This window comes from Rhea americana, unplaced genomic scaffold (genome assembly GCF_003343005.1).
Source record: "Rhea americana isolate MKP2758 unplaced genomic scaffold, rheAme1 scaffold_168, whole genome shotgun sequence".
Taxonomy (NCBI): Eukaryota; Metazoa; Chordata; class Aves; order Rheiformes; family Rheidae; genus Rhea; species Rhea americana.
The window spans coordinates 849,412-868,683 of record NW_028185794.1 but is presented as its reverse complement, the minus strand read 5'-3'; the positions used below and the strand labels follow the sequence as shown (position 1 = coordinate 868,683).

At 53.9% G+C, this 19,272-nt stretch overlaps 1 protein-coding gene across 1 annotated transcript in view; it reads left to right on the top strand.

Moving 5' to 3' along the window:
• Positions 1-19,002, top strand: part of CPEB1 (cytoplasmic polyadenylation element binding protein 1) — a 37,837-nt gene extending 18,835 nt beyond the window's left edge. The window contains exons 3-11 of the mRNA XM_085300715.1: positions 7,669-7,895; positions 9,516-9,765; positions 10,055-10,168; positions 10,501-10,590; positions 11,665-11,801; positions 13,408-13,606; positions 16,084-16,178; positions 16,460-16,540; positions 17,585-19,002. Of these exons, the coding sequence (XP_085156841.1) occupies positions 7,669-7,895; positions 9,516-9,765; positions 10,055-10,168; positions 10,501-10,590; positions 11,665-11,801; positions 13,408-13,606; positions 16,084-16,178; positions 16,460-16,540; positions 17,585-17,695 (1,304 nt within the window). The 3' untranslated portion in view covers positions 17,696-19,002. The remainder of the gene's footprint in view (positions 1-7,668; positions 7,896-9,515; positions 9,766-10,054; positions 10,169-10,500; positions 10,591-11,664; positions 11,802-13,407; positions 13,607-16,083; positions 16,179-16,459; positions 16,541-17,584) is intronic.
• The last annotated feature ends 270 nt before the right edge of the window (positions 19,003-19,272 follow it).

Here is a 19,272-nt window from a genome sequence, read left to right as displayed (position 1 = left end):
CTCTCAGACACGGCAGCAGCCATCCGTTTGAGACAACCACGGAGGAATGCCCGGCTTCCCTCTTCGCCCTTCTGGCCTATTTTTAGCCCAAGAGTATCAGGGAGAAGGAAGGGCGAAGCAAGCCAGCCCCCTGAATCTGCGGTTCTGAGGCATGCAGGCCTCAGAGATCAGAGGCAAGGTAACTGGGAACCTGCGGGCATCRCTGCTGGTGCTGGGCATGCTCATCTAGCAGCGAAGCTTGTGGCTTTACGCCAGCTGAATGCCTCGCTGAGGCCCGTGCGCCSTTTTGCAAATAAGATTGCATTTGGGATTAAAGCCTGGCTTTTAATTGTTTGGCCTTTACCGCAGACTTCTGCCTTGCCTGAAGGGGTATGGCCTAGCAGACTGTTCCCCCAGGTCACCCTCTGTAAAGAATTTCCCTTTTTTCTTAAAATGCTATCCCAGTTGGGTTAGCATCCTCCCCAAAATTAAAAACCTGATGCAGCTGAGCTGTGGAAGTGAGTCGGGTTCTGCCTTGTTATCACACAAACTAACACATGCTGCAGAGTTTGCACCCTGGATGTTGCAGCAGATAATTGAGAGGAGTTTGGCACTTAAATATAGAAATGTTTGTTCTTGAGGCTTGCAAAACTGAAGCTGTTGTGCTCAGTTTGACCTGAATATGTTGGCTTTTAAATCCCTCTAGGATTTATACAAGTTAAACCTTGCTGTATTTCAATGGTTTGATGTTTTAAAGGCACATGCTGTTGTGGCAGCCTGCTCAAGTGCAAATGCTTGTGCACTTGTAAAATTCTGAATTGCATTTTCAGCTGTCTTCTGACTTTTTTTTAATTTGTTTACCTTAGGCATCCTTTTCCCCTCCCAGAAACACAGTAGTAAATTCCCTGCCTCCAAATTCCCACTCCCTTGCAGCAGGAGGACCTGTGCTCTTGAGCATTAATGAAACAAAGCTCTGGTGCTGGTTCTGATGCTGTCTGTTTTTTCAGGGCGCACTGAGGAAGTGACTTGCCATCTTGGTGGCAGAACCAAGAATAGCCCTCAGGTGTCCTGAGTCTAATTCTGTTGCTCAGCTGTGGGATCATGCTTCCTTTTTTATTCCCCTGCCCCCTTCTTAGCAAACCAGAAATAGCTGCCTGAACATCCTCAGTTCTTCATTGTCCCAAATGAAAAATCCATCAGGGCAGAGGTTCCTCTTTTGTAGTTCAGAAACTAAGCTGCTGATCTGGGATTTGTTCCTGTTTAGGTGATGGTTACTCCTGGCAGAGCAGGTGCTTGATTGCATYGGCTGTTTTGGGGCACTTTTTTGTGAATTACTGGCAGTCTGGTCAAGGTAGCAGGACTTCTGTTCCAATGTGCAGCTCGGGAGAGGGTGTGTATCTCTGACTTCAGGTGGCTTTTCTTGATAGCAGYGGAGATGGGGCTTTTGTTCTCCAGTTGGAGTAATGGGTGTGTAAGCATCAGATCAGGAAGATTTGGGCCAGAAGAGACTTCTAGAGACCCCCAGCCTCCTGCTCAGAGCAGGGCTAACAACAAAGCAGATCAGTTGGCTCAGGCCCTTGCTCAGATGAGCTTTGGAAGCCTCTAAGGATGGAGATCCACCTCCCTGGACCCTGTCCCATGGCTGGTCTCCTCAAGAGAAGGAATCCTATGGGGTTTCCATGTGTTTCTTTTTTTTTTCTTCCAATTGTCACTTCTCTCGCTGTGGCTTGGGCCCGTTTGCTCTTTGTGCACGTCTGAGAGTCTGGCTCTTTTCTGCATCCCCTCTGTTAGGAAGCAGAGGAGGGGGAACCTGCCTGCCTTCCCCATGCTGAGCAAAGCCAGCTCCCGGTCCCTCRCTGTACCTCGCGCTCCATGCCGTGACTGTCGTAGCAGCTCTCTGCTGGGCTTGTTCTGCCTGGTGTCACTTTTGCTGGCCGCAGGCTTTTGGGCTCCAGCGCAGGATCTGGCRACTGTAGAGATGAAGCACTAAAACTTAAGATGAGCCTGGAGTACTGGTCGCCCCTTCMCATATGGTGAGCAGGTTGTTTTTAYKCCCGCTTGGGTGATGGARTGGGGGGAAGCTGCTTTGGCAGCGGGTCTGGCAGCATCTCCTTGACCGCAGAGATGTTAACTGTAGCTGTAGGAGGTGGTTAAGGTGCCTATTTGCCTTTCAGACATGCAAATATTCCTYTTGCCACAAAGTTGCTTAGCGCCTGTAGGAGGTGCCGCTTTTTTGGCTGACTAAAGTGTTCCGCCTGCTCCCACCCCACCAGTGCAGAGTCTGGCCGGATGGTGAAAATTGCAGACGAGCTGTTTTTCTGGAACTGCAGCAGGCTATTGTTCGGGACATCAGCTTTTTTTTTTCTTTACAAGCTTATTTGACAAAYGACAAAGGAAACTGTGCTGGGTTCAGTCTCCAGGGCCTCGGTCACGCTGCTGGTTGCTGCCGGACCCAAACGTGCATGCGGCTCTGCWGCCTTTGGGCGCAGCAGAAGTGCTGCGGCTCTCCAGAAGCAGTCTTCAGTGCCCCGCTTGTCCCGGCAGCCGTTTCCCCGCTGATCTCCCCGTGCAGGCATGGGGGAAGAGATTGRGGTGGAACAGTAGACTTTGAAGGGGAGATCTTGAGAGCCTGCTGTCCCTCCTGCGCAGAGTAGCCTCCCAGCAGACAAACTTCTGGTGTCTCTTCTCCGGAGACTGAAATGTCCCTGTGTCTAACCTTGCTGCTGGTGTCAGCCTGCAAATAGTGACTATCTGAACGGCTTGGCATTGCTGACCTGCTTATACAAGCTCCAGGCTCCCTTAAAAAGGCTTGCTTCAGCCCTGCAGCAAGCTTTCAGAGGCTCAAATACATATTCAGAGCATGACTTTAAAAAGCGTGTGCTCATCTAGCACTTGGTACTGCTGCCAGATGCAATGTCTTAACTGCATGCATGTTAAGCATGCAGGTGCCAGACACTGCTTGCAATGTAAAAAATCTGGGGCCTGGCACTYGACTTAGCTCCATGGGAGTTTGCTKCGTGCAKGCAYGGCTACCTGTGCCTCTTGGCTTGGGTAGAGGCTGAGAGCAGAGTGCGCCACCCCATGGCAAATACTACTTTTTTTTTCCTGCTGTGGGGATGATTTCACTAATGTTCTTGCAGTGTGGGGGAAAAGCCTTGAGCACGAGGATTTAGGCAGCTGTAACGAGTTGTAGCTCACAGCAGACCCAGTTTCTGGATAGCTTGACTAGAGGTGTGTGAAGGAGCAAAGAGCATAGGAACGGAGCTCAGTTAGGAGCTGCAGTGAACGTGCTGTTGGCCTGTCTTGCTGGATGGTCTCTTGCAGATGGARAAGCTAAAATGAGTGCTTGTGAATTCTAGTACTTGAGCAAGGAAGAAACCTTCGCGCTTCAAAGTGTCAGGCAGGTGCTGAAAATCTTAAGTTGCAAGCCTGAATGATGTGTGGAGGGGAAGCTCTTTTAAGGCTGGCTGTGCTGGGAGTTGAGTGGCTGGCTGTYGGTGTCCCTTTCCCAGGGCGCACGCTGTGAACGGTTTGCCTGGGTGGAGTGGGCCTGTTTGAGACTGGATATGTACATATTAAGCATAAGAGCTTGCAGTGGCTGATAACCGGTGTTAAAGGATGAGTTTGAGTCTGCAGAACAGCGTAGAAACTAGCCACTCTGTCAAGCTGCAGTTCTGGGTGCTCCCCATGCGTCCTTGTGAGCTTCTGCTGTGAAGCGTGGCCTGGATGTGATGGATCCCAGTGCTTGCGTGTGTTCTCGGTATCTCTGGTGGCCCCAGGATGGTGCAGGAATTGAGAGCGTATTTGAGCAGTATTGTCCTGATAGCCTTTACTAGGACAGGCTCAAATAAGGAGCARGACTGGTTCTTAAGATGCTCATTCACTCCAGAGTGACCTGAGCACCCGCGCTCTGGAGGAGTGCCACACCGATAGCAAGACTGCTCCACAGACCTCTTAAATCTGTCAGCGTTTGGCTGACGTGCTTGAAGATGGAGCACGCTGGCTCCAAATTCAGTCATTAAAGTTGCAGCAATGAGTCAAAAGTCAAAGCTGCGTTTCTATTAAAAGCTGCCTTCTTTTGCTGTCCCCTGCAAAGGAGAGTTGGCGTGCGCCTTTCTTGCGGCTCCGAGCGGAGGCTTGAAAAGTTCCAGAAGCTTTCTGCAGGCTACCATGCTCTGGACACCAGGCTGCCAGGGTACTACTGAGTGGGTGTCATGTTTGACCCTTAGGTTAAAACTGCTCCTTTAGACGTGGAAAACATTTAGATGCTTGCACTTAGCTTTTTAATCTGGTTAGTTACTTGATACCTGCTGTTCTGGCTCAACTTCTGCATCTTCAGGGATGCTCTTGACACTGCAAATTGCTGATGCATCTTGCATATACACTGCAGGCTGAAACTCTCTTCTGCAGACGGTCTATTTAGAGGGGGAGATGAACTTCCCTGTAATAACCCTGTTTATACTGGGTAGCCCAAGTGAAGGAGGTGTTTTCAGTGGGCAGCCCTTTTGGAAGGGATTTTGTGTGCCAAGGTTGTGCCCCGAGGGGTTCAGTGGGCAAGTTGGCAGGCAGAGAGCTAGAGCAGACGGCATTTGGGYGCTCTGCTGCCAGGGCGGTGGGAGGGGGTTGAGAAACGAGCTCTGGTCTCATCAGTGCTGAGTGTTTCCTAGGCTACCTGCAAAGGCTGGCTTTAAGGGATGCAACCCATCACTAAGCGAGCATGAAGGAAATGCTGAGAATGGCCTGCAGCTTCTCCTTCTGCTGCCCCTGTGAGTGGGTCTAGGTACCAGGCTAGGTTGAGTCCACCTCTAGGACCCGCTGGGGTGATCACAARCTTAGCGTAGCCTGCAGAGTCAGTACGTGAGCGCTGTCTGGGCAGACCTGTTAAATAGGTCTTGAAGGGATAAAATCCATCTGCGTTAACAGCAGGATGTCAACACTTCTAGGACTGGGTCCAAGATGAGAAGTTAAGAGTGGGTCAGTTGTAGCCACAAGGGCTATGCTTGGTGGTAGGTGCTGGAACTCGATGCCCCAGRCTTTTAGATCCCCTACCAGTGGATCCTCCGAAAGGACAGCAATCCTGCTGCTTGAATGAGCTCGTACTGCCCAGTCGATCTTCTAGCTGCAGGGGCAGCTAAGCAGTCCTGGGGGTAACTAAGTGGAGGGCAGTAGCAAGTCAGTGGTGGCAGAGATGCAGATAAAACAAACGGGGGCAGAGCGGTAGGGTGCCTCTGCGATCCTGGAGGGGCTCCTGTTAAGCCCCTGAACCCCTGCTAATACAACATAAAACAGATTCTGGTTTTGCACCTYCAAAGATAGCTTGTTAACCAGGAGATGAGGTTTGAGACAGCACTGCCAGTAGCAATTGGTGTCATATGTGCTGCTCTTGGTCTCCAGGAGTGCCACTGCGCGCAGGTTTGGTGCTGTGCTCCTTGCTGGCCAGTGTTACACACCTGCTGTGCCCCATGGTAGAAGGATGGGGGCCAGCACTGGAGCATTCCTCAGCAGCGAGGCTTGGGCCGTGGATCAGCTGCTTTGCTTTGACTCTTGTGCTGTTTAGTGACTAATCAGATTTTTGAGGCTGTTTAACAAATTCAGCTGTCTCCCTTGAACAATACACTGGCTGTATTTTTAAACATACCACGTGGCTTCAGCGAAGTCGGCAAAGCAGCGTAGCGCAGCTTGCAGAGGCTGGGAGACGATCTGTCCTGCTCTGTGCTGTGACTGGAGGGAACAGTCTCCTCCCTGCCTCGAGCCGTCGGCGGCAGCTTTCCCTCGGTCCCCCGCCGCTGCCGACGAAGCTGCTGGTGGTCGAGCTCTGCTGACAGTAAGTACCGCTGGGCCGGCGAGGCTTCCYGCGGCTGCGGGGTTTGTCTGCTCTGACTGCTTTGGGTGTAAGCACAAGTGCTGCTGCTGGGGGAGCCGAACTGATGTTTGGAAGGCTGGAGTGATCCCCCATGACCTTACATGCGGATGGTCCCTTTACAAGTGACCCTTTAGAGAAGTCGGGTAAGGCGAGTTCCTTGTGCTGTGCCACGGCAGCGATGTGGAGATCAAGGAGTCTGCAGCTCTGCTGGGGAAATGTTCAGGCTTGAGGGTCTACAGATGGAAAAAGCAGCGCTCCGGGGCGATGCTGTGAATATAGCTAACGGTGCTCAGCAGACGAGCTCTACCTCAGGTTCAGCRGTGGATGTTCCTGATAAAGGACCCTACCTGCCCTGTGTGGGGGTTCTTGATGGTGGCTTGGGGTTGCTTACTCTAGCGTGAAGCTGAAGATGCCAGCTCCCCAGAGAGTGTGCTGCTGGGTAACCCTGCCTTGGGAGACATATCCTAGCAATCTTATTTCAGATGTGCTCTACAGCTCTCTCTGGAGTTGGCACTGAGTTGGTGCTGGTGTGTATCGATCATAGTGCACGTCAGTGTTTTGCACATGGTGCACTTCAGCATTTGTTACACATCTATTCTGGGCRGTGTTTTGAACTGTCGTGGCCTATTTTGTGTAAGAGCTATCGAAAGCCTGAGCTTAAAACCTTTTGGGCCTGGCTGATCAGGACCAGGTGTGCCTGAGGGTATCAAGTGGATCCCAAGCTGCTTTGAGAAGTGAAAGCTCCAGGGCAAGCTGCTCTGTTTTGCAGCTTCTGACYGACAGAAACCATTTCTGAATGCTCTGCTCTTTTCAGTTGGTTTGGGGACGCATTTGGCTTGCTGAGACTTGCTCCTCTTGCAAGCCTGGTGTCGTGCCCCTGTGGGATCCTGTGTGGCTGAGCGTGCCTGGTGTCTGCTCTTCCAGGTGGGTAGCTGGCTTGAGACCGCTGACCCACGTGGTGGGACGGGTGCTTCCCAGCCCCTGGATGTCTGGTGCTGTGCTGGGGGCGCTGTGGGTAGAGAGGAAGTTGCGTGCCTTGATATCCTTCAGTGGGAGGAAAACCTGCTGCTATGTGAGAGCAGCAGTCTGGCGCGTACGTGTCTGTCAGCTCTTGGGCGAAGGCCTGACCAGACAGGCTTGCGAACGTGTATCGGGGACAGCGCGCGCCGACTGTGAAGCGTCTCCTCTGTCAGCAGGCTAGACTGGCACGTTGCTGCCCGCCTGTAGCCAGCTCATGTCAAGGTTGGCACGTGTGCCATCCCACCTCCGGCTCTGCGYGTGCCTGTTTCAGGTCAGGCTTTGCTCTTCTCAGCCTGGCCGCAGGCGCGTGGTGCTGGCGCTGAGCRTGGGTGTGGTTGGCGTGTGCCACCCTTGCTGCGGCTGCGTGGCTGGTTGCCCCACGGGTCCCAGCTTGCTCTGGTGCCGGCAGCAAGAAACGCAAGCGCAAACGTGTGGAGCAGGCAGAGGGGCCTGCTCCGAGGCTGCTGTATGGGCGACCTGAGGTCTGCATCCAGGCCACGGGGGTCCCTGGTTCTGCTCCCACATCAAGKGAGCTCCCCTGTTTGATTACTGCCTCGGGAAAAGAACCAGCCCTAGCGTTTGTATGCCACACCGGGCTGCTGCTGTTGACTGAGAGGAGGCTGGCTGCGTGGTGCAATGCTGCAAGTGATGGCAAGAACCCGCAGCCTTTCTAGAGCRGGCTGGGGTGTTGGTACCTGCCAGATGTGCCATCTCCTGGCCTGGCTGTATGTGGCYTCCTGTAAGATGGGAGGGATGGAAGGAGATGTGGCATGCTGTAGCACTGATGGGCTGTTTCTGTGTTGCAGTTCTCAGCATGTTGAATAACCCTCTCGGGAATGTCCTGGGGAAGCCCCCTCTGGGTTTCCTGCCTCTAGACCCCATTGGTTCAGACCTGTCAGAAAAGTTTTCCACGCCGACGCTGAGGAACTCGCGCCTGGATTCCCGCTCCCTCCTGGACTCGCGCTCCAGCAGCCCCTCCGACTCGGACACCAGTGGGTTCAGCTCGGGCTCTGACCACCTCTCAGACTTGATTGTAAGTTTGGGTCTTGTATCTGCTCCCTGAGCCCGGGAATGTGCGACTCCTGGCACCTTGCGTTTCTGGAGAGTGTGGGATAGTTGTGCTGAGCTGCAACCCTGCTGGCTCAGGAAGGGAGGGCTGATGTGAAGGAGCTGTTGTGCCTAGACTGACACAGTGAGRTGCTCTCCTGGAGCCCAGGGTTTGGAAGAAAGGGCTACTTATGCAGCCCTTCAGCACCGACGAGCAACACTTATTACCTCTAAGCAAATTTTCAGCCTTTTGGCTTTGTGCTTGCAGCCCTAGAGGGTTAAGGTAGGGTCTGAGTGCTTGAGCTGGTATATAGTGGAGTGATTGGGGTCCCGCTTCCAACAGCGAGGTGGCCGATCAGCGCAGCTGCCTCCAGCCTRCAGCGTGGGCTTCTCCAGAGCTCCAGTCTTTGCCTTTGATTGCCCTTCCCACTTGCTGACTGCACTTCTCCATCTCAAGGCTGTTTCTTCTGGAGCAAACTGGGTCTAGCCTGCTTGCGTTCCCTAAAGCATAGCTAAATTTGGAAGCAAGCACGTGGGGAGAGTGTCTGCCTTGCTGACCTGGTCTATGCAGCTGGGTCTGTGCTGCAGCGTGAGCTGCAGCTCTGGGTATGCCAGCAGGGCAGGCTGGCTCTGGCCAGTATTGCTGCCAGCCATGCAGCAGCACAGGCTTCAGTGCTCAGATCCTCAGGACCCGAGGTTAAAACCAGGCTCTGCTGCCTCTTGTGCCACACCTCGCTCTGCTGTGGTGGGATTGCAGCCTTATCCTGTTCTTTGGGATGGGCGTGAAGGACGCAGCCAGCTTGATTYTTGCTTGTAAGATCTGTCCTGGAGATCTGAGGTTGCAGCTGTGCAGTATCCAGGGCYCTGTGGCAGGTGGTACAGGGCAGCAGTGCTTTGTGCTGGTCTTGCTTGGTGAAGATCAGGTCTTTCCCAGYGTGGCCTCAGTGTGGGTGGCTGTGCTGCAGCAGCATCCAGCTGGATCTGCAGGGTGATTAGCACTTAAAGCTGTGCAAAGTCTCTTGCATCCCTGCTGTTCTATTAATTCATGTTTTGAATCCTTCTGCCCAAGGAGAACAGTGTTAAACCTGGGAGCAGTCAGGTTAGTGCAGCCAGCTGAGCTCKCACCCTAGTCAGGCGGGTGCTGTGGAGCTGGCATGCAGAGTGGTGAGAACTGGCTGGCTGCTGCAGAGCTCTGGGTGCTGCTGGGGAAGCCCAGGCCRCTTCGGAGTGTGGCCTGAAGCAAAATGTGGGGCTCCTAGGGGTGAGGTTGGTGCTCCTTTGGGGTGGRAACTGTCCTTGAAGCTGTGCAGGTATGGGGCAGCTGTTGAGACAGCCCTGCTGTGTGGGGTGCCTTCGTTTTCCACTGCTGGCTGCTCAGCAGAGGTTCAGTGGGAATGGCTGCAGGGCAGGCCCTTTCCCAGGGAGCTGTGTGGGGCAGTTGAAGCAGCTGCTTTTCTGCCTGTGCCTGGTCCCAGCAGAATAGGACCTCCCTGYAGAGCCTCTTCTCCTGGCCTGGTTGTGGGTAGGGCCTGGGAATGGTATGTGAGTGCCAATGTTGCATCCTGCCATCTAGAGACCAGATCTTACTGTGCGCTTTCTCTTTCAGTCAAGCCTTCGCATCTCCCCACCTCTGCCCTTCCTGCCCCTCAGTGGGGTGTCAAGGGACCCCCTAAAGATGGGAGTGGGGTCACGGCTGGATCAAGATCAAACTGCTCTGGCTGCAGTAACTTCCTCGCCAGCCAGTACATCTAAAAGATGGCCTGGAGCATCTGTGTGGCCTTCCTGGGATCTCCTGGACTCTCCAGAGGACCCCTTCAGTATCGAAAGAGAAGCCAGGCTTCATAGGCAAGCAGCAGGTAAGTTGGATGGTGGACCTTGGCAGACTGCAGTGTGTGGTGATAGCTGCCCTCTACTTGCAGGAGGGGAGGCAGGTGGCCTCTGCAGATGTGGCTGGACCTGAATTTGCAGCAGTTCTCCCCTGGCAAGCCTGGTCTACCTGCTGGCAGAAGAAAGGGTTGTCAGGGAAGGTGCCTGTTACTGCTGGACCTGTAGTCGTGCAATATGGGGATTTGTTTGGAGAACGTACTGGGAGCGTGGGGAAGTTGTCAGTGGTCTTGTATAAAGTGTTGCTTGCATCCGTCCAAGCTGTGAATGAAGCAACCTGCACCTGGAGCGGGCAGCTGCCTCCCCGGAACTACAAGAACCCCGTCTACTCCTGCAAAGTGTTCCTAGGAGGTGTCCCCTGGGACATTACGGAAGGTGAGCGTCCCTGGCCTTGCGGCCTGCGCTGAGTGTGGGCTTTGGGTTTTGACGCCAGAAGGGCTTGCAGCCTCCTGAAGCGTCGCTGCTGACTCAACAGCGGTGTGGGAGGTAGGCAGGGGATGAAAGGCTCTGCAAAGAGCTGTCTGTTCGCCCCACTGGAGTTGCCGACAGGTGGAGTTGCCTGTTTTGACAGTGAACTGCTGGGCCCTGCCATGGTGTCCAGCTTGCTTTCAGCTTGGGCCTTCTACAGACCCCTGTGCGGAGGGGGCTGCAGGGACTTTAAGATGAAGTGTTTTGTGGATCACTGACCGCTTTCCTTCTGCGTATAGCTGGACTGATCAACACCTTCCGTGTGTTTGGCTCACTGAGTGTGGAGTGGCCTGGTAAGGATGGCAAACACCCACGCTGCCCTCCCAAAGGTAATATGCCTAAAGGTAATAGCGACACGGTAGGGTTACTTTTTTCCCATGCTATGTTACAGCACGGATGCTGGGATGGTACGGCTGCATGCTGGTGACTGGATGGTACAGAGCACTCTAGGGTAAATGTCCAACTTGCACTTGGGTCAGCACCAGGGTTGCACCGCACCGTCACCTCTAGCCTGGCATCCCTACCTGCCTAGCGTGGTGCTGGCAGAAGCACAGGAGAGAGAACCCTGGTGGCTTCTGAAGCCCRTCGCAGGGCTGGCTTGTTCTGGGTGATAGCTGCTAGCCGCCACTGCCAGTGCAAGCATCCGGGGCACGTGCACCCTTGGCGTAAAGCACGAGCAGTGAATATAAATGTGTGTTCACAGCAAGCTGGCAGGCTCTGAGCACTGGTGAGTTGAACAGCCCCTGTGGCATAACTGTGTCTGAAACAGCTGGGTGATGTGTTGTATAAGCAGTAATGAGGTCTGGCATAATGAACTTAGTAACTAGTTTGTAGGCTTGGTGGGTGCCTAATAGCCTAGTTCAGTCACCAAAGTGATGTCAGGTACAGCGTGCTGGCACTGACAGAGGTGGTTTGGGGCCCGGAGTTCATAGTTCCGGGCTGAGAGATCCTACTTATGACGCAAGGTCTGTTCTGCAGACCGTGCTGTGGCCAGGCYGGTTGTGTACGCTTTTCTCGTCCAGATGTGGCTGTATTCTGCATATCCCCGTCTCCCCGCGTAGGGGAGGCGGTGGCCCAAATGGCACTGAACGTGGATAACTTGCCTCTGGTGGCTGGGTGGGCAGAGGGGCAGTCTTGTGTTGCGGTAAACCTGGGCTCTTTTGCAAGTCTGGCCAGATTTGGTGCATCATAGGCAGATACCTTATGCAGTCTGCCCTGGCAGGGGCAGTATTGCATTAAAAAAAATCCAGCCTTCCCCTGGAAGAGGCTGGAGAGAGCAAGGGAGATGCAGAGCAGATACTTTGGTATTCGAGAGTGGGTTTTTTTTGAGGGTGTTTACAAACTGGGGTGGTCTTTCTCCTCCACTGCTGTTCTAATGACTTGCTTTCCCTTCCCCTGCAAAGGGTATGTTTACCTGGTGTTTGAGTCGGAGAAGTCTGTGCGTGCTCTGCTCCAGGCATGCTCCCAGGACCTCCTGAGTCCTGATGGCCTCAGTGAATACTACTTCAAGATGTCCAGCCGCAGGATGCGCTGCAAAGAGGTGAGCAAGACCCATCGTGTCCCCTCTGCCCTCCTGGCTCAGAGCAGACTGATGTCAAATGTGCTTTTGACACCCCTGGAACCAGGCCCTGGGACAGTCTGCAGTCAATAAAATTGTCATCTGGAGAAGCCGTGCCGGGAATGTGGCTCCTTCCTGCAGCAGGGCTTATGTGATAGCTGGTATGGCTACTCCGTTGCTGCCACTGATGTGCAGGCAAGGCTCTGCAGCAGGGATCCTTTGGTGCTCGGTRGAGAGTGCTGTGTTCTGTAGGTGACAGCAAAGGGTCCTGGTGAGACCCTTGGAGGTGAGGGGGTGCATGGTGTTACTCTGCTCCAGGAAAGCAGAGCAGCAGAAGTCAGAACTGGCTCTTGGCCATCTTTTAATTGATAGGCTCCTACAGCAGGGCCTGATGCAGGCAAGAAGGGAGGCAGATCTGTGGGGTTTCTTTCCTTGCTGTAACTTGCTGTTTTGCACTTGGCAAGACTTTGTATGAGGGATTGTGACCCCTGGCTTGGGAGCTCCTGGRCTTGTGATAGGCGCTGCCCTTTCAGTGCTCTGTGCACCTGAGCTGCTTCACTTACTTGAAAATGAGCACAGGAATAGAGATTTTACTGCTTCCTGCTTTGTTTTGTGTACCTTTGCTAGTAGGGGAAGATTTGGAGCCTGTTTGGGTCTTTATTAGACCTTGTCTGCTTGCAGAATAAATGGCTTTCGTGCTTACTGCAGGCAGATATTTTGGATCCTCAGCTGTAACTGCAGCTGCTCCCCAGGACAGCCTTGGCTGGCTGAACTGCACTCCGGAGGCGGAGGTGCTGAGGCTGCCAAAGGATCAAACTGGCATTCCAGTGAACAGGGGCCGTAGCTATAGATCAGGTACAGCTGTGCAGGTTTGTAGAGTTGAATTGAGATTCAGCTCTTATCTAGACAGGCACAAACTAATTGCGCTCCAGACAGCTCTCTTGGTGTCTGGCTGTTGGCAGCGCTTTCATGCCTGGTGATTTAGCTCTGGCAGAAGCTTCTCCTCTTCAGGGCCCTGTATCGGTTGCCTAACAGATGGAAGCTCCTGTTGAAATTGGCAGTGGGTGGGTTGCTTCATTGATCTCTTCCAACAACAGGCTTCTGGGCAGTGAACATAGGTGCAGACTGTAGGCAAAATCCAGTCTTGCATGGATTGCTTCCTGGCTGCCAGCCTCAAGGGCTCAGTGTTTTGGATTCCAGTTTGGCTGAGAGCAGAGCAGTGTGGCACTAATACTCCCTTGAGCAGGTGCTGACTCCCCTGAGGAGCTGGGGACAAGGCTGGACCCCAGAGCTCTATTGCCCTGGACATGGACCTCAACCGGCGAGAACTGAGGAGTATTTGCAAGACAGGGATCAAGTCTTGAGGGCTTGGAAGGATTTCTGCTGTCAGTCAAGGGTGCTACAGTATCTGCCTGCTTCAGAGCAGGAGCAGTGCAGCCTGGGTCTCCTTAACTCTATCCATATATGAAGGCTCAGCAGGCCTTGTGGAGAACCCTATGGGTCTGGGGCAGCATGCCCCTTGCTGAGGTGGAGCAGCATGGCGTGAGCCTTCGCAGGCTGGCTGACCTAGTTGTRTGTGTGGTTCCAGGTGCAGGTGATCCCATGGGTACTAGCAGACAGCAACTTTGTACGCAGTCCGTCGCAGCGGCTTGATCCCAGCAAGACTGTGTTCGTGGGGGCTCTGCATGGGATGCTGAATGCAGAGGCCCTGGCAGCCGTCATGTTTGACCTGTTTGGAGGGGTGGTCTACGCTGGCATTGACACGGACAAGCACAAGTATCCAATTGGTAAGTGCTGATCCTGCCAAGCGCAGGAGCTGCCCTGAGGGTGCTCTGGGGAGATGAGCAGGCTGCAGCAGTGCTCTTTGCTTGGTCCTTGTCAATGGACGAGACTTTCTAGTGCCCTGAAGCTCCTCTGGACAAGTGGCCCACAGAACGTAACAGTTTACCTCTGCCTGCTCTGGGAGCAGATGTCCAGCCACAGGCAGTGCTCCTCTCCTCCTGGCTGTGAAGAGAGAAAAACAGCCTTTGGGAGGGCTGGTGGAGCTGATGTGCTTAGGCACTGGAAGGTCCTGGAGCATTTAACAGCAGCTCAAGCTTTTAATGTCTCTAAGCATTGCTGGAGGGTCTTCTGCTGTTGTTTAGGGCTGTGCACAGAGCCAGCTGTTAATGGTCTTGAGATGCAGCTTTGGCTGCTCTTCATCCCCAGAGCAGAGACAGAGCTGTGGAGCTGTTGCACCAACTTCTGCTGCCTGTTGAGGTCATCTCAGACCCACTGGCTGCTGGCCCTTCTTKCTGGGAAGGTGCTAATTATTGGGCAGCAGGGACAGGGTGGCAGGAACCACAGGGCAAGGCTGTGAACAGCTTGTTTGAACCAGCGCTGGGGGCAGTGTCCTGTCCCCACTGTTCCCTTTGGTTCCCTTCAGGGTGTTGTTGCTTTGGGCCTCTAAGGTGGCTGGAGGCAAAAGCAGCAAGRCTTTCTCGAGTCTCCTGACTGGGTCTGCTGGGAGAGTGCCACTTCCCCCTCAGCTCAGGGTGCGAGTCTTCCTGGGGGCAGGAGAGGGCCTGGGAAAGATTGTGACTCTCAAAAACACTTCCTCCCCCTTTCTGATGGGACTGAAAACCACAAACYGCTACAGGCAGCGAGTCTGCTGCTCAGCTGCTTCCTCTGCTCCTGAGGAGTATTGCACGGCCTCCTGTAATAACCAGGACAGCAGCCCTGCCCCTCCTGTCCTCTGCTGAGACAGGCTTCTGATGGGGTATTGAGCAGGGCATTGCGGTTCGTGTCACGGGAGCTTGATTCCCGTGCCTCCCTGGTGGCTGAGGGGGTTCCACTGAGGTCACTGGGACTGTACAGAGAAACCCCACAGAGCTGAGACCGGCTATACAGGCTTGGACTGTGGGAAGGCTGCARCAAGTTCTTTGCTTCAGAAGAGACCATGAGTCTCCTGTGTGTTGCCAGGTGGGGAAAATGTCAGCATTTCCTAGTGCAGAGCTATCTGTTRCTCTTGGGCTTTTCTGGTCCAGGTTTGGTGTCCAAAGCAGCATGCAGGTGGCCTGGGTTCAGGATGTGCTGCACTTAACCTGCAAAGTAGCTTCTGGGTGACAGTCTCAAGAGGTAGGAAATGGAGGTATGGGACTTTCAGCAGACAGGCACTCTCCTAGCTCCTGTGTGACCCCAGACGAAGCATACCAAGCTACTCCATGAGGAAGCTGTTCCATGTTGGCTCTAAGGTCTGAGAGCATGACCTTGAAACCTCTGCTGGCTTCCTGCACYGCCCAGATTGCTCCCCGCAGAGGGAGAGAGCGCTGGCTGTGAACAGCTGCTGTTCATTCTGGCTCTCCATGTAGAGGACACTCCTGCTGGAGGCATGTTGTATGACTAATTGCAGGGTCTGACCAGTAGCCCAGAGGTGCAGGAGGTCATCAGAACTGCCCTGGAGACTGGCAGACCCAGCTCATCAGAGAAAAACCATTGCCCAGGCTTCTTTTGGAGGATCGGGCTAGGAGGTAGAGTTGACCCTTCTGGAAGAGGAAGGACCTCCCCAAGCACAGTTGCAGTCTGTTGTGTAACAGCTGAACCRGATCTGACCCAGGGCCCCCAGCCCCTTGTCCTGTATGACTGAGCAGGGGCAGACRCCAAGGGAAAGGTGTAAGATAAGTTCTAGGTTTATGCCTTGCGCTATGGCTATCAGTGATGGGTTTGGCTGTAGCCTTGTGTGCCAGCACGCAAGACTCGTGCAGCAGCCAAAGCTCTTACCACACTAAAAGGAAACTGGTAGGCAAGCAGAGGTGCTTTTTTCCTGTAACTGGACAAGGTTTGGCAGGAAATGAGTGGTGCAGGAGCACTGCTGACTGGCAAGGAAGATACAAAAATGCAGGAACTGAGGATGAGTGGGAGGCTTAAAATGAAAGCCGCTGAGCTGTCTCCGCACCAGCTTGGTGTGGACGTAGCGCTCGCTGCTGCGCCGCTCCTCAGCAGGCGCTCTGCCCCTCTGGCTGGCCACAGCTGGCATGCCTGGAAGCGCTGCCTCCCATAAGTGCCCACTCTAACCAGCCTGACAGAGGGATCCTGGCTGTCCAGCAGTGCCTTGGGCCTGTCCTGGCCCCAGAGCCGGTGCAAACAGTAGAAAAGCTGATCTGTTCTCTGCACTTTCCTTTCTCTGTAAGGAAGAAACAGGCAAAGCCGTAAGATCTTGGATACGTTCTCCCAGCAAATGCTCGCTGGCTGTCAGTGTTAAGTGATCTTGTCTGGCTTGTTCCAGGGTCTGGCCGCGTTACCTTCAACAACCAGCGCAGTTACCTGAAGGCGGTGACAGCTGCGTTTGTGGAAATCAAAACGACCAAGTTTACTAAAAAGGTGAGTGGAGCTGATGGGAGAAGCTTTGCAAGGGCAGCCCGGGGAGTTGAAGCAGCACGTACGGACAGGTGCTACTGCTGTGGGTGCCGGTGTAGTCTGRCCTGATGTCCCCTCTGAAAGCGGAGGGGGATGATGAGCTGCTGCTCTGCTGGCTGTGATGGGTGCTGGTGACTGCCAAGGCACCCCTGTGCTGTGGGGGCAGTGGGTTGGTACTGCTGGGGCTRCTCAGAGCAGCTGGGAGTTGCCCCCAGCACAGGTCTCTGACTCTGATTCTTGCGCAGGTTCAGATAGATCCATATCTAGAAGACTCCATGTGTCAAGTCTGCAGTGCTCAGCCAGGCCCTTTCTTCTGCAGAGACCAGGTAATGCTTTCCCCTCCCAGATGAGCTCAGCTCCTCACCCTGCTTGGTTGGGGATGGGGGCCTTGGTTTGCTCAAGGAAGAGCAGGCGCTGCTGTTCTCGGTGGCTCTTGCTGTAGTGTTTGGGGGTGCCTGTTTGTTCTTGCTGAGCCATCCCTGGGGAAGGTGACGTGCCAGCAGGYTGCTGAAGTGGTAGCCCCAGGTGTGCCCTTGTTCTCCACCGTGCCTTCCTGGGAAGCACCTCTGCAGGGCCGGAGGAGGCAGCTTTCCGCCCTGCCTCGAGCAGGGGCGTGCTGCGGCGTTGGCCGTGCCAGGGCACGGGGGCCTGCCTTGGGCAACGGGCAGCAGCAGGCTGACCCGGAGGGGATGTTGCCGCTACAAAAGCGGCGGCACTGAAGCAGAGTGGCGGCACTGATGCTGGAAATCGGAGAGCTGCTGCTCTGCGCTTGGTCCTGGGGCTGCCTGCAATGTAGGGGACTCTGGCTGACCTCCGCTCGCTGCGGGCAAAGGAGCTTGGCCAGAGTCCGGCGGCTTCCCGCAGAGAGAAGATCACTGAGCTGCAGCACGCTCCACTCGCTCTCGCTGGAAGGCAGAAATGGGAGTACGGCGAGCCTCGGAGCTGTGCCGTGGCTTCTGTGGCCTGTGTGCCCCTGCGCAGGCGTTGGGTTTGGTATGTGGTGGCTCCAGACCCTAGCTAGATGTGGCCTTGGGAGGCTTCTGGCCAATGCTGAGCTTCTAAAAGGGGAYTTGAAATCTAGAAGGGGCCACGGCTGCAAAATCACCGACACCCCCCTGCAATGTTTCCTCCTGCTTGAGCAGTGGAGGGGGGATTTCAGCAGCATTCAAAGAYCTGCCTTGCTGGCAAGGGTTTGTCACAGGCTGTGGAACTGGGGGAGAGCGATGCCGCTTCCCCGTCGCGCTGGTGCCGGGAGCTTTCCGGCACGAGATAGCTGAGCTAGGAAAGCAGCTGGCGTTTTCCTCCCACCTTCAGATGGGTCAGTAGCCGTCCAGCCTGACCGGCAACGTGCCGCTGTGCTCTCCCCGCAGATCTGCTTCAAGTACTTCTGTCGCTCCTGCTGGCACTGGCAGCACTCCATGGAGGTCCTGCGTCACCACCGCCCGCTGATGCGCAACCAGAAGAACAGAGACTCCAGCTAAAGAGGCCGCCGAGGCTCGGGGGCCGCCGCAGGCGCAGGAGAAAGTCCTTTTGTTAACCTGCCAAGTGGAGAGCGCACGAGCGTGCCTGCTGGTGCCAGACCCAGGCTGGGAACGCGCTTCCTGAGGACTAATGGGGAAATCTTACATTCACGTTTGCACTTGCTGGTCTTTTTGTTTCTGCACTAATGCACAGTGAATTTTGTCGGGTTTTGTTTGGGGGTTTTTGAGGGGGGGGAGCGCCCCTCAAGCGATTCTGCAGTTCCCAGACTTTGGTTCCTAGTTTGCTGACGAGAAGCAAAAAGGGCCGCGTGTTGAGAAGGTGTTTATGCAGATGCCTTCACCTAGGTTTTTTATTTATTAAAGGCGCTTTTTTACATTCCTTGCAATACTGATGGTAATAATGCAGGTCTCATTGGCTCCATTTTTTTGCAGTTGCCATACAGTGCCTTTCCATTCATTTAACCCCCATCTGAACGGCATAAACTGAATGTTCAGCTGGCGTTTTTTACTGTAACAACAAGGAGACTTTGCTCTTCATTTAAACCAAATCATATTTCATATTTTACGCTCGAGGGTTTTTACCAGTTCCTTTTTACACTCTTAAACAGTTTTTAAGTCGTTTGAAACGAGAGATTTTTCTTTCCTGGCAGCTTTTAACATTATTGCAATTTGTGTCTGGGGGCTGCTGGTGGGAAGTTGTAAATCGAGGGGGTTTGCAACGGAAGAGGACAGGATTTTTGGATTTGAAACTGGACCGGATAAACGATCTGAGCTGCTGTATATAGTTTTAAATAGTTTGTTGCACTTTTTTAAGTTGCACTTAAGGGGGGTTGATAGAGGTTTTTAATCACAAAGTCACAGGACTTAACCTTTTCTTTTGTAACTAGCTAAAAAAGGGCTGCGTTTCGGTGGACAGATGAAGGTTCATAGGAGCCCTTTCTCTTAGAGGGGACAAGTACTTTTTCCTTTTGTTTAAGAAACGTATGAAGTAACAGTGCAGTCGACTGAAATGCTGCTGGGATTTGAGAACTTTACAATTATTATTATTATTATTATATTTTTTTTTTTTACTTTCCCCTCTAGCGGAAGCTGTGTGCCAAAGAACCAGTGTCATAATCTCTCCTTCTTTCCTGCTGAGCTGATGTTGCATTGTTGCATATCCCAGCTGCTCTTTGTGGGTTTTCGTGAAGCTGTGTGTGAAGTCTCTACCTCATTGTAGTATATGCAGGCAAGACTGCACTCTCCTACAGACGCGTGGAGTAAGCTGTGGTGTAGTTTTTGGCACATAATAAACACGTTGCAGCAAACCTGCTTTTGTGCTCCTTTCCCGCGAGGGGTGGCTGGCTGGCACAGGGGCTGTGCGTCCTAGCTCGGGGGGAGGGCAGGGGAGGCTGTCTCTTGCCCTCCCAGCTCTCTTGGCTTCTACCGCTGTTCAAAAGCAGGTGGCAGTGCCCGTCGGTGCTGCAGGGAGGTGATAGCGCTCTGCCCCCTGGGCTTGTGCCTCTCCCTGGCTGGTGTAGGCGACTGGGGGGGGGGGGGTCTGACTGCAGGCAGCCTCTGCCCTGGGAAATGCATTT